General features: G+C 42.8%; 2 protein-coding genes, 1 long non-coding RNA gene and 5 other non-coding genes across 14 annotated transcripts in view; all 8 read right to left on the bottom strand.

Moving 5' to 3' along the window:
* Nucleotides 1–152: 152 nt before the first annotated feature.
* On the bottom strand, nt 153–4,435 carry tor3a (torsin family 3, member A). The gene is made up of 6 exons (XM_026159273.2): nt 4,070–4,435; nt 3,783–3,905; nt 3,234–3,499; nt 2,332–2,507; nt 1,837–1,961; nt 153–1,302 (listed from the first exon to the last, which is right to left on the bottom strand). Exons 1-6 carry the CDS (start codon nt 4,233–4,235, stop codon nt 1,055–1,057), a joined length of 1,104 nt encoding a protein of 367 aa, XP_026015058.1. The 5' UTR covers nt 4,236–4,435; the 3' UTR covers nt 153–1,054.
* A 397-nt stretch (nt 4,436–4,832) lies between these two features.
* LOC145424183 (uncharacterized) lies at nt 4,833–8,901 on the bottom strand. The gene is made up of 11 exons (XR_013905152.1): nt 8,822–8,901; nt 8,241–8,337; nt 7,983–8,030; nt 7,370–7,401; nt 7,133–7,179; nt 6,908–6,932; nt 6,683–6,722; nt 5,785–5,836; nt 5,447–5,500; nt 5,246–5,274; nt 4,833–5,044 (listed from the first exon to the last, which is right to left on the bottom strand). It is a non-coding gene; the product is annotated as an uncharacterized LOC145424183 (long non-coding RNA).
* Nucleotides 5,121–5,195, bottom strand: LOC113017063 (small nucleolar RNA SNORD47). Its single transcript, XR_003271392.1, has one exon. It is a non-coding gene; the product is annotated as a small nucleolar RNA SNORD47 (small nucleolar RNA).
* LOC113017064 (small nucleolar RNA snR60/Z15/Z230/Z193/J17) lies at nt 6,787–6,869 on the bottom strand. The gene has a single exon (XR_003271393.1). It is a non-coding gene; the product is annotated as a small nucleolar RNA snR60/Z15/Z230/Z193/J17 (small nucleolar RNA).
* On the bottom strand, nt 7,006–7,087 carry LOC113017065 (small nucleolar RNA snR60/Z15/Z230/Z193/J17). The gene has a single exon (XR_003271394.1). It is a non-coding gene; the product is annotated as a small nucleolar RNA snR60/Z15/Z230/Z193/J17 (small nucleolar RNA).
* LOC113017062 (small nucleolar RNA SNORD79) lies at nt 7,248–7,330 on the bottom strand. The gene has a single exon (XR_003271391.1). It is a non-coding gene; the product is annotated as a small nucleolar RNA SNORD79 (small nucleolar RNA).
* Nucleotides 8,107–8,176, bottom strand: LOC113017025 (small nucleolar RNA SNORD75). Its single transcript, XR_003271357.1, has one exon. It is a non-coding gene; the product is annotated as a small nucleolar RNA SNORD75 (small nucleolar RNA).
* A 3,384-nt stretch (nt 8,902–12,285) lies between the features above and the next one.
* osbpl9 (oxysterol binding protein-like 9) overlaps nt 12,286–13,425 on the bottom strand; it is a 35,276-nt gene continuing 34,136 nt past the window's right edge. For all 7 annotated transcript variants that reach the window (XM_026157873.2, XM_026157874.2, XM_080297222.1 and 4 more), the window contains one exon: nt 12,286–12,998. In XM_026157873.2, the coding sequence (XP_026013658.1) occupies nt 12,924–12,998 (75 nt within the window). In that variant the 3' untranslated portion in view covers nt 12,286–12,923. The remainder of the gene's footprint in view (nt 12,999–13,425) is intronic.

The following is a 13,425-nucleotide window of genomic DNA, read 5'->3' as shown; positions in this document are numbered from 1 at the left end:
CTTTACTGTAATCCTGTCAATATAAGTACCCAGTGTAACATAGAGGAGGGCCCTCTAAGGTAGTTTTCTCGACTGGGTCCCAGGTGCTGCCCTGCCTGCCATATTCAAATTCGAACATTAATGTGGAGTCAAATCACTGAAATCGATGACGATTGTTGTTTACCAGGTTTTTATTTCTTTAAACCGTGTCTGACAGGTTCTCTCTGTGTTCTTATTGTGATGTGACCCTCAGCTTTGAAGCAGACTGTGTTGATGATAGATGAATTATACCAACAAAAGAGTAAAGCACACCACTAAGTAACAACTGTATATTAAGTAACAGTACAGTAAAACCTATAAAATGTTTTTATAAAACACAAGTATGTAAAAGGGTGAGTTTCCAGAGGTCCAATGCTTTAGAGACAAAGTCCTTCACAGTAAGAGCTTCAAGTAACACTTCCATCACCACTGGTCCTTGCACGTTCATTTTAAAAAGAATAAAAAAAATCTAACAAAATAAAATAAGTGCACATTTAGAGCACTCCACGAAACTAATCTGGTCCAGTAAAATGTTCAAATATGGCACAAATGATATTAATAAATAATCTGTGCTGATATAAGCACAATGTTTGACATGCCACTAGTAACACATGAATTACAAACTCATATGAACACAAACAACAGTGCGAGTCAGACTTTGGCCGAGGGGATTAGATATAAATAGTGAAAAGGAAAAAAAAGTCTCCCTCTGCGCCACACTCTGCACAGACACCATCTTCTTCACCCCTTCGTCTTGACAGGATTCAAACCAGGCAGGTGAAGAAGAGCAGCCACACTTCCTGTGACACTGCCCATCTCTGCAGGCTGGGTCACGCTGCTCTGCCCTCTAACCCTGGATCTGCCCTGATGTCTGGCCTTCTGTGACGGGACCTGGACAGACACATGTTGCATCTGTGGGGGGAGGGGGAAGTATGCAGTGCAGAGCAAAGAAGACACATCTCTGTGGCTCTGTATGCAGATGGGCTGGTAAAGCAATCTTACACCTCCAGGTCCGTCTCTCTGTTTCCTCCTCGCTCTAGGGAAGAAAGAAGTTGATCCTCTGAGGTATGGACTTGCATCCTTGGGCTGAGAACAGTCTCTCCTCTTTGGGAACATACAGCATTGCCTTGGCCACCTCATCCAGCGTGGCTTCATCTGTTTCCAGACCTCGTGCTGCGTATGCGTCCCGTGCACAGAGCTTAATGTGACGGTACTCCAGGGGCAGAAAGGGCACAAAGAAGTCAATCAGGTGACCAGACATCAGCTCACTCTGAGCAAAGCCACCTGGGATATTAAAACAAAACAGGAAATAGAAACATATTTAACGTTTTAACAATGTGTTTTGGTTCTTTTTTATCATACGCTGTATATAAAAGATGGCATTCATGCAGTTTTCTTCCAGGTATGAAAAATAAAGCCAGTGTACTGATTCTTTGGTCAGCAGGGGGGCAATTCCTGAGGTGGTCTGTGACCTCGGTCATCACTTTCCTGCTAATTTTGTAACCAGAAACATAAACATGGTATGTTTTAACATGTGATTAACCACGTGAGTAATGAAGTTGTTAACCAGTAAGTGTACAAAATCCACCCCTCACTCATGAGTACCAGATTCAAAGATGAGGCTTCACAATAGGACCTCACTAACCCATGGGTAACACTATGCTGGTCTAAGCTGTTTTTATATTACTTTAGCGGCTTTCAGCAAATAATTTCAAGCCACTGAGCAACCAGAACACCCGAGTAACTTAATGGCTTAAAAAAAGGCTCAAAGCTTAAGAAAACCCACCAGGCAACCTTTACAAAAACTTTACTGCTCACCTTGAGACTCCATAGTCTCAGCTCGCAGCCGATGCTCCAGGTCTTCCATACCGATGTCCTCTCGATTCTGGCCAGAGTGCCAGAAGTCCAGCGCCACGTCGTTGATTGTTGCACCACCAATGTTACTGCAGTGACAACAGCAAAAACACAACATTATATGTCTACAGCTGCTGAGCTTCTCAGGGAGACTCGATTCTTTCTGGTTTGGCAGCAAAGTTTCTTTAATACAAGTTGCTCTTAGATAAATGATCACAGTTCAAAGATGGCCAGTAATTCACTCACATCTCTGAACCATAACTGTTGAGTGAAAAACGTCTTTTTCTATTTTTGACTGAACAGACTGTTAGTCAGGACAAATCTGACTTGAGGAATTGAAAACATGAAAAATCCATACAGCTCATCCTTCACCACTGATGAGCTGCCAGGCTATCTGGACAGGAAGTGCACAGAGAGCTTTACAGCTTCATCAAACTGTGCCTGAAACAGTCAGCTAACCTGAGGAAGAGGAAGATGGCCCTGCGGTAGCTGACCCCATCTACGTTGTCATAGTGATCCATGAAGGGCTTGATTGCGTCGATGAGGCCCGGATGAAGCTTTTCAGCCTCATCGAAGATGAACAGAGTCTGAGGGCAGCGCAGCACCATGTCTCGAATTGCTTCTCTCAGCTGACCCTGGATTTCAGGCAAAAAAAAAAAAAAAAAAAACATAAGTCAAACATTATTATCATTTTATAACATTTCAGATCTGACAAAAGCTGATTATTATTTCCTTTCAAGCTTGATATATAAAGATACTAAACTGGGCATAAAATATTACAAACTGAGATAACTTAAACCAACAGCCGACATTTATCTAGAATGTTTTAATCTTTTTAAACGAATATATAAATGTGCCATTGTTGGTAAAAGTTCTTTAAAAGAATTAGCCCTGTTATATGCCACAGAGGTTCAGTGGGAGGCTGTACTACAACACGTAGACACGTTAAAGTCCACATTTGCACACTTTGCAGACTTGAGGGCATGAGGGTAGAGGTTATCCCGTGAACTGCATATACCTATTTATATTTGGATAGCTCTGTACTATGCACCATGTATTAATGCTATGTAAACACAATTTTGAAATCAGCTGCAGTGACTGTGAAAAAATGCGCTCAAATGAGACTGAGCTGGCACCTCTGACCCGGTTGGACAAACGCCAGGTTCCAAACATCCATTTCTCTGAGTATTTGTGTCGCAGCATCAGTGTTGACTTAAAGCATCTGTCCAAACCATGACTGCTATCACTCTTATGATGAATTACAACACAGAATAAATATCTATGTAAGCAAAGCAGCGTCCAGAGAACACAGGTACATGTTCCTGGCACAGGACGGCCATCGCTGTGCCAAGTGGGCTCACCTTGTACGTGTCCACCAGCCTGGCGTGCGGGAAGTGGAACGGGGCGATGAACAAACGGACACACTCGCTCTTCACCCCGTCCCGGTACAAGTTATCAGCAATGATCCGGGCCACAAAGTTCTTGCCTGTGCCGGACCAGCCGTGGAAGGAGAGCGTCAGGGGCTTGTTGGACTCGGGGTTGTTGATGAAACCCTGGATGGCTTTCAGAACCACGGACTGAGCCAGATGTTGCCCGTGGAGCTTCGTCTGAAGGTCTCTTGCTAGACCTGCACATGAGACCATAGATTTTTGATTTTAAAGGCACCGGCAAATATGAATAAAGTGCTCTGTGTTAAAATGTCTACTTTTAAAATATGTGATATAGCCAATAAAACGTAAAGTTGTTAAAGGGCTGCATCAGGCACTGAAGCTAAAGCCCTTATCAGATGATGAGTAACTGTGTGCAGTGTTGGGTGAATTCACAAACAGACGATTACAAAGAATAATGAGGGGAAACGACCAACACACGCTTGGGGCAAAGCGGGCAGCCACAGAGCAGCAGTGCGATACCTGTGATGTTGTTGGTTATCCTGCAGTCTCCGGACTCGCAGCACTGACCCAGGCTACAGTACCACTGATGCAGCAGGCTCATGTAGTCCTGAGGAAACCCTGCCCAGATATCCCTGGTAGGAACTGCTCGCATCACAAGAGCAGGGCGAGAGAAGTCCGTGTTTATAACAGTGTAATAACGAATCGTAAAAATAAAAATATTGCAAAATGCGCACGAGGCACGATGTAGCTTGCGAAATGAGCGCTTTCGTTATAAAATGGTTTTAATTTCTTTTACCATCTCTTACCTTGCTGGGTGGCATCATCCTGATTGGGCTGACACTCCCCCTCCCAGATATTGCAATAAATATAATTAAAATAGTAAGTAGAGACGTTGCTAATGCTATCGAAATGGAAGAAGTCGGCCTGTGCCGAGACAGCCCAGAGCAGCAGGAGAAAGCACCGCGCAGACATCGCGAACAGGCTGACGTGAAGCGGTCCAAACGACACTGAACACGAAGCCCCGTTTCTGCTCTCCCATTTATCTGAACGCGGTGGTCCACCGGCGGCCTGCTTTGACTGGGATACCCCTCCCCGCCCCCGACAACGTCTCCCTGCTGAAGCCAAAGAGGGGCGCTTGTTGTGCGGTTTGCCGCGGGCGGGCGGAGGGGCGGTTACTACCCCATTCCCTACTGCTCACGTCAAATTTGATTGGAGCCATTTTAAATGGGAGCGAAGCCTGTACTGCAACGCCATACGGCAAATGTCACGCTACCGAGGTAAGAGGCTTGCGTGTCCACAAACAACCCACGGTCAGCAACGCCAGCTAGATATTCCCGCCTTTGGGAGGTCAGCAAGTGACCAAATCGAACTCCTTTCCATTACATAACGTCACTTCCGTCGAAAAGTCGTACACTTGTTCTCAATCTTATTTACTTTTCATAGTTGTGTCATTACTTTACTACTCCACTGTTTGCACAACTGGTTTAGTAATATAAGATCAGTTCATTTGGCGCTCATACACGTCACCCATCGAGAAAGGGAGGAGAAAAACAGATGCACACAAATGAGTCAATAACAAATATTTTATTGTTACAAATTGAAGTCAACAGGATCAGGTCACAATCCAGACGTAATAGCACGAGCAGGGTCTGAACACCGATTCCTGCAGGTGAAAATCTGTCAACATCACTTTCCAGCTTTTGAGGAAACAGCACCATTTAGATTTATTATGAAGTGACAGACTTGTGCTTGATTGTGCTTCAGTGTCTGAGGCTTCACACCTGTGTAGAGAAGAAATCATTAAAATACAAGTACAGACTACTAACAGAAGAGTTAACTAGCAGTTAATGACCACATGACCTCAGAAAAAAATGGAACGGTAAGGGTTATAATCAGCTTAAGTCATCTGGCAAAATCAGATCATCACTAGTCTTGTGGCCACCTTAAATAATTGTGATTCAGGACTGGACAAAAACACTCACCAGGTAAAGAACTTGAACTTCCCCCCCATCTGAAAAAGAAGAATGAAAAACCTTATTACAAGTCAGCGACTGGCTGATTCATATTTTATTCACTGGGTTGCTCAGTGACAGACTGTCCACATGAGTGTTCAGGTCAGACATTTGTTGTAACATCACTGAACCCCTTATGACCATCGTGCACTTTTAAGTCAGTTTTCTCACCTCAGTCACTCTGGTGTGGTCCACACTGGGTCTCCATCCCTCACACAGAACAACCTGAAGATATGAGAGCATCAGTCAAACATGCACATCAACTGCAAAGATGAAGGAGTCAACGCTGACCTGGTCAGCTAGAGCTAATAAACAGACTCCATGGTTTAAAGTCAGTCTGTACTTTGTCATCACACAGGCCAGACTACAAGGATCAAATGATCTTTACTGCAAGAAAGTGATCCCAGAAAATATGCAAGTGGCTCCTTCAGACCCAGCTCTATAAACCTCAACAGCACGGGGCCCATTCTGGGTCTGAGGAGCTAAAAATGACACGATTTCATACTCACCATGAGTGTCTAATCATCTTCTGAATGGTGATGAGTCGCGAGCCCGCTCGTTCTGTAAAAACAAATTAAGTTTCGGGTAAATTTACAGAACCATGCTCACTTTTTTTCCCCAACATTAAAAATCCAGATCAGAGTCTGTTACAAATTATCCTCAACTGGATCAGCGACCTGATTCAAACTCATCACATCTGAAAGCTGTTAGCTGCTGTGCAGGGATGTCACCAGAAATGATACCTAACGCTAACATTTGATACCAAAAAAAAAAAATAAATCGGAGATCACGTGCTTTTCTTTGGTACTGCAGGCAGTGTATGTACTAAGCTGCCATATTTCTAGATACATTCTTACATATTAGAGGAAATCCAACAGCACAGGAAACACTACCTGTGGAAAAGGACCATTTATGCAGCCGCCATAATAGCTCCGCTTAAACTCATATGGCAGAGTTCGTATTTTGCTATGAATGATGTACTTTACACTTTTTAGGTGGAGTAAGCGATCAAAGAATGATGCAGTTTCATACAGTCCAAGCACCACAAGTTAACAAAGCACTTAAACTTCAAAGACTTAAAGCTGAGCAAGTTTTAATTCAAGGCATCATCCTGATGTTACCATTGAGACGGCTGTTATTTCATAGGTTAAATGGTTTGCTGTGGTAATTCTAGTCATGCTTATCCTTTTGTATAACAAGTCTATAAATGTGTAATTACCACACTATGCAATTTAGTCTGTGCCTTGTTAAAAGTGTTATTTGAGATAAATTATCTGCCACCATGTCAGTGTGTGAATGGTCATTTTGTCCATCAACTGTATTGACATGTGTAGTTCTATTGGTGCAGAGCATCAGGTTTGTGGTACTGTGACATCCCCGCTGCAGTGTTTGAGATTTAATGCTTACCAGCAGAGCAGCAACGAGTCAGACAGCAAGGTGTTCACATCTGAAGAGAAAGAACTAGATTATCACTTTGTTTTAAACACATCAGTGATTGTGGGACTACATAAGTTGATGCTCAGCTAGGAGCGAAAGACGATAGTTATTCTTCATAGTTTAATCTGTTGAACTATGCACTCATCACTGCATCGAGCTTCATTAAAAGAAACGTAGAGCAGGATTTCAACTCACCTCCACTTTGCCTTTTGTGGGACTCCTGAAAAAAAAATAAATTAAATATATAAGTTTAGAAAGAACTCAAACCCAGTGACCCTCAAAGGTTGCAGAGGCCGACACATCAGCTAGGAGCGAAAGACAACAGTAATTCTTCACAGTTTAATCTGCTGAACTATGCACTCATCATTGCATCGAAACAGTTTTATTTTTACAGGCCGGCTCCTCAAAGAAAAAACCTACCTGCAGCCGATCCAAGAATGCACATCTGGATCCAACATCAGGACCGTCTGCAAAGCACGAGAGACGCATCGTTGAAGAGTCCAAATTTTAACATGCATGTATGTAATATAGTTTTAACTGCATCAGAAAAAAGTCCTCTTTCACTCTTTTTCAGAGAGATTCCCATCGTTTTAAAAACAAAAGTCATCATTAACAGTTTCTTATGGTAACACATGATCAAGAATTTACATCCATTACCTGTTAGCGATAGGACTCGGACCTGAGGACACCTGTGGGTAAAAATAAAGTGATTAAAATGATATAAACTTTTAAGCTCACAGGTTGGGAGTAAGTAGTGCCTCAGATAATACAACTTGGTGGTTGGAGTATCATCACATCTTCTCAAGAGTAGCAAATAAGTGTCATCACAGGAGCACAAATTTATGGCAAAGACTGATGCTTCCCTGAGGTGTTAGCAGAGAAAACTACACGTGTGGATCAGGACTCCAGGAACAGCGTTACAAGTCAGTGTTGTGGCCAAATATTTAACATTTTCATTTAAAATAGATTTCCTGTTCATTTGTTGTACATTGTGTACAAATCACACTTTGCCAGTCAAATGAAAGCAGTAATATCCCCATTAGTTTTACATGCAAATATTAGTTTATCCATGCAAAGGCACACTGGGGTTATTAATACTTAGGTTTGAAATATTTGTAAATATGGCCCCGCACCCAAGCAATTAAAAAGGCACCTTCAATTTCAGCTTTAGGAATTTTATCATTATAGTTTGATTTAAGAGCAAGTGTAGTCTCTCCACAGCGAACACCTTAGAGAAGCACAAGTTTCCTCTGCAAACACCCATCCTCACCTCCTCAGTCCCCTACAGACCAGTCACATCTCTGGGCTTTCACAGCACCTGTAGAAACACTCTTGTTAGGACTATTACAATGAATGGGAAAAGCAAGAAACTCAAAGGAAAAACTATATATGGAAGTCTCAGTGTAGAAAATGCTCAGAAATCACTTCTGTCCACTACTCTTACACTTTAAATCATCACCGACGTCCATTTAGGGAAACAAAATAAAAAAATAACTAAAAATTCAGGGTTTAAAGCAGAATTCCTTACCATCAAGCATCTGCTGATGTCGAGAAGTCAGGATGAGCATCGTGATCCTTCATCTTTGAAGAGCCGTCTGTATTTTTGAGTGTTTTAAGTTGTTAATCTGTCAGATTTAACCCAAACACGACAGGAAGGTTAACATTTTTAATTAAAATCCTCATAACTTAACACAAAGTTATATACACCCACTAACTACGCTGCATGGCCAGCAGCAGGAGCCGTGCAGCTAAGCTAACCGGCCCACAGTTTCTCACAGCCTTTGCCCCGTCTTGTCAGGAATGTTGCCTTTACTTCACATCGACTCAGATGTCCCTAGCAACATTATGTCATCATATGTAAGCGGGACTAAACTGCACCGAGGCTGCTTTTAAAACAGGAGCTAACGATCCGCAGGCCAACACGCGATCTGTTGCACGTGGATGAGGCCTGCTAGGCTAACGCTTATTAGCTCTAAAGAGCTTCCACTTAAAAATGCCACCGAGTACAACGTTACCTACATGATAGGTTAACAGTTATTACTGCGGGCGTACAATAAAGTCAAAAACCACGAGACAAACACTAAAGCTGAAAAACTCCAACCAACTCACCAGTAAGTCGTCCGAGGAATGAGGCAGAGAAGCGGGCGCGAGGCGCTTTTATAGAAGCTACCGCACAGCCTGATGGGAAAAACATGGCTGGCTGAGCAGCGCCCCTGCTGGACGAGTCGGTCTGTGAACGTGCAACGTGTGCGACATGTTTTTGTATTTTAACTGAATACTTGTGCCCTGAAAAAACTCTGCTTTGATTCATTTGTAATTGTTCAGCTGCTCCCTTTAGGACTTCTCTCCTCTTCTGTCACACCAACCACCTGCATCTGCATTTCCACCTTCACAGGGAATGGATGGAGCTAGCTCCACATTCAACATCTGTCGTGTATCCACGGTTCCTCCGCACAGGTCTGCACAGGTCCAAACCAGCTCAGGTTCAACTGTTCAACCTCAACACTATCTTTAACTCCACTACCTTCCACTCCACCTCCTGTGCTGCCGTCTCCATCATCACAGGTCTCACTAGTAGCTTGTAAACCTTCCCTTTCTGTCACAAATCACCCCTGATACTCGCCTCTACCCACTCCACCCTGAATGCACTCTCTTCTTCACCTCTGTTGTTTGTTGCTTTGGATGGTTGACCCCAGGTATTTAAACTCATCCATGCCTCTACTTCTCCAGGCTCACCTCCACCTGCTGCCTACTCTCACTACAGATCACAGTGTCTGTGAACATGAGAGTCCTTGAGACTCCTGCCTGGCCTCATCTGTCAACCTGTCCACCACCACCGTAAACAAGAAGGGGCTGAGAGCAGCATCACCCCCTGCCTTGAACCCATCTCACTCCTATCTGATAATGAATATTGAGAGAGACTAACTTCTCTGAATGTTTAGCATTTAACATTCTGTTGGTTCTGCATACCATACCTGTAACCAAGACAGTTACCTATTCCCTGGTGTTTTTGACATAATCACCTCTGTATTATTTGTCTTACTGTTTCATCTTCTCACCCTACAGGCTGTTGGTGCCATATGTTTAGTCTCTTTTTAGCAACCACATGTAAATCATCTTGTGTACCATCATAGATGGCAGAGTTTTTCAGTGGTTCAGGATCAGCCAGACACTCTCTGGGCTTGCAAGCCCACCGTTTACCAGGATACTTAATGAAGAGAAACAGGACTTTTCTTTTCTTCATACTGCATCACCCTCTTCATACAGAACCACAGTTCCTCTCTATCACATGCTTCCTCTTTGAGGCACAAACAAGTACACAGGTACTAAAACTGTGTTACACAGTGTAATCAAAAAGCCTTTTAAAAAAATTATTATTAAAAGGCTGAGATAGAAAAGCAAGGGTGACCAGTATATGTAAAAAATCTGCATTAACTGAGGTGAAATTTTAGATCCCAATGTTAATTTTCACTATTATGGATTGAAAAACGTATTTTTCCATAATGTAGGAGTCAAAGTACCCAGACTGATCCAAAAAATCCTCACATTAGTCTGTTTGCTTCTTAAATTAATGTAACTTTCTTGAACAACCTCCTCCTGCTGGAGCCTGCAGGCACACTGTGTCCTGCATTATTATTTAATCTGCAGGTCCCACCTCGCAGACGCGCCTCGTGTCAGGTTCTATTTTTAAAGTCCCTCGACACTTGCACAAGTGTTTTTGAAGTCCCTGCCGATAAAGAGCGCAGTGAGGTGGAAGAAGGGCCGCGCTCTTCTGAGAATAAAAAGATGTCAACAAACTGAGTGCGCAAATATAGACTGGAGCGGGGTGTAGCATTTCCACCACGCTAAGTGCACCAAAGGGGCAATTTAAAAAAAATGTTTAATCAAACTGCTAAAATCAACAGAGCTCAGATATTTTTGATAGCTGGGTGTTTAATAAATAGTTATACATTTGATCCTGGAGGTGACAGGATACGTACACTAGGCTCAAAAGCAGTCCCCTGATAACCTACGAGGCTGAATAAACAGACTTCGTGTCACTTCAAGTAAACCAAACATCTCTGGGGTTTAGAGTCCGACTGAAAAAGAGAAAACACACAGTGAGCAGCAGGTGTTTAGCTGGAAATGCCTTGTTAATGCCACACGTCAACTGTGTGATACCATCATGTCCATATGGACCAAAGTCCCTTGAGGAATGCTTCCCACACCTCGGTGAATCTACCCACAAAACAGGAAAAGGCGGTCCAACACGGCACCAGCGTGATTTGAGGGGAAGCATGACAAAAAGCTCACAGGAGTAAACTCATGGAGATTTAATATTTTGCATCAATAAACAGGAGAATTGGATACAATCAATGGTTATGATGAGAAGGAAATAAAAAATACATTTGTTTTGATTGCTCTCTATCAGGCAATACTGAGCAGAACTGAAATGAATGGCGAGGCCTCCACAAACACAAAACATGGGAAAAAAATACAAAGAAATTTCTTAGAATCCTTCATGTTGATTATTTTCAAAAGGCATTTTTGTCTGATTCTGATGAATTCAATTCAACAAGCGTTTCGCTGGTTTTGCATACAGCACCAACTATATGCTCGTCTCTGCAGATCCCTTCACCAGATACATGAATATATGGCTTAAAGGGTCTCACTGAACACAATGGCCAAATATTTAGGAGATACAATAATCAAATCACAAAGATTAAAAAGAAAAAGAAAGAAGGGGGTCAACAGGGGGGCTGTTGTGAGCTTGCTACCGCATTTTCAGGCAAAGATAAATATATTTTTATTTCTTCATCTCATCCAACTACCATTGCATTCAGATCCAACCGATGCAGCTGCAAATAAGAGAAAGAACAATGGTTCAACAAAGCTGGGGGTGTACAGCAGGATAAATATGTGGTTCTGAAACTTGGAAAACAGAAGATTCAACCAGCAGAACAACGTCTGGACTGTAGCAGCACTATGAAAGTGCACCAGTATTTTTAAAGGCCGTCTCACGTTTTCGCTCTTCGCACTCCGACAACGTGCAAGCGAATAACGAGGCGCCCCACTCTGATCTGAAGGGAAAACGAGAACAAAACCAGACTTTACAGACTCAGTTCGAGCTTTACGTCCTCTTCATGGACCTGCTGTCCAGAAAGACAAAAGTATGTAAACAATCATTTGTTCATAAATGCCTTCAAAACCTTCTCAGAAGACTGTTTTGGTCTCTGTCCAGACAAAAGTCCCTTCAGCCTTTTCTCTAAACCTTTTTTTTGGCATAATGGACAGAATTTGTCCTCCCACAGGCAAACTTTGTTTTTTCTATCAGTATTGCATATTTGAAATCAGCCACAACTCCCGAAATCAGCGTTTAGATGCTATGGCTTTCTGCAGGGCTTCGTTTCTGGATAATACTCGAGACACAGAACAGCGAGAGTGATCCAAATGGGTGGCAAAGGTAACTCTGAAATGGGAACGAAACATTAAAAGGCTAAATGGAATGACTCCTAAGGATGTAAAGGTTCAGATTCAGATCCTCAAATATGTTTTTACACTATTGCCGCAAAGAAAAATAAACAATAAGAGCATTAGAAATAAAAAAAGAATATATATTTATATATCCATCATATGTATATCTATATATAAACAGTTCTAACTAGTTGCAGGCAAGCAGAGATTTTCCTCTCCCGCCCCTTTAAGATTCATCCGTTCCACCGTTATAAGGCTGTCAGACTCTGGGTGGGGGCACCAGCTTTCTTTCCTCAGTCACCAGATTCCCTGAGATGTAGAGCGCCGTTTTATTTCTCGTGCTATTACTTGAGCCAAACACCATTGACCACAGACCCCCACCCCCCCCAGCAAAAAACTATAGATGTAGGAAAGGAGTGTTGCTCTGGCTCATCCTGTGGAGCTGCTGAAGGGTGTGGATGAGCGGGAGGCACGTGACCTCTCCACTCTGTGCTGCTGAGTCTCATGTTGGCAGGTGGCGGGTATCGGTGGATGAGAGACTGACCAAATAAGGAGAGGAGCTTTACTAATATTCATGTTACATCTTTGATGCTTTTCATTCATTTCCATATTGTTTTACAGTCAAATGCAAAGCAGTGTAGAGATTCAATCATCAGTCATTCCAAGGCTTGAATAACAAGTGGTTTCTGCAAAAGAGTTCTTATGAAGACTCTGTTGTGTGTGCATTCTTGATGCATCCGAGTGCGGCGCGCTCTTCTCAGTGCCTCTGGGAGGCTAATCTCTTTAATAGCGGCTCGTCGTAGACCCAGCACTCGCCGTCCTCGTGGAATAGCTACAGAAACACAGAGCAATGAGAATTATTATACTCGATATCTGAAGTATTTCTGAAAGTAAAATTACAATGTTGTCACTGATCTCTCTGAGATGTGTGGAATTTAAAGTTTGCGGTACGGAGAAGGCTTCGCTTCCATTGCCACGACAGTTATGGCTGCGATATGTCAAATACACCGTGTGTTTACTTTCCTTAGTGTCCATGACGACGACACAAGCTCAGAGAGAGACTCGTGTTAGCCTCTGATGGCTATTTGGTTCTGGGAAAGTGCAGGATTCATGCACGGTGCTCATGCACGGTGCTCATGCACGGTGCTCATGCACGGGATTTTGCAAATGATGCAAGAAAACTGTTCCACTAAACTAGTAACAACCTCGTTTCACCACTGCAGACAAAAAGCAGACTGCTGAATATAACCAGGCTACAA

The sequence above is a fragment of the Astatotilapia calliptera genome, chromosome 23 (assembly GCF_964374335.1).
Source record: "Astatotilapia calliptera chromosome 23, fAstCal68.1, whole genome shotgun sequence".
In the NCBI taxonomy this organism is placed as follows: Eukaryota; Metazoa; Chordata; class Actinopteri; order Cichliformes; family Cichlidae; genus Astatotilapia; species Astatotilapia calliptera.
Note: the sequence above shows the minus strand (reverse complement) of the source record. Positions and strands in the feature narration are given on the sequence as shown.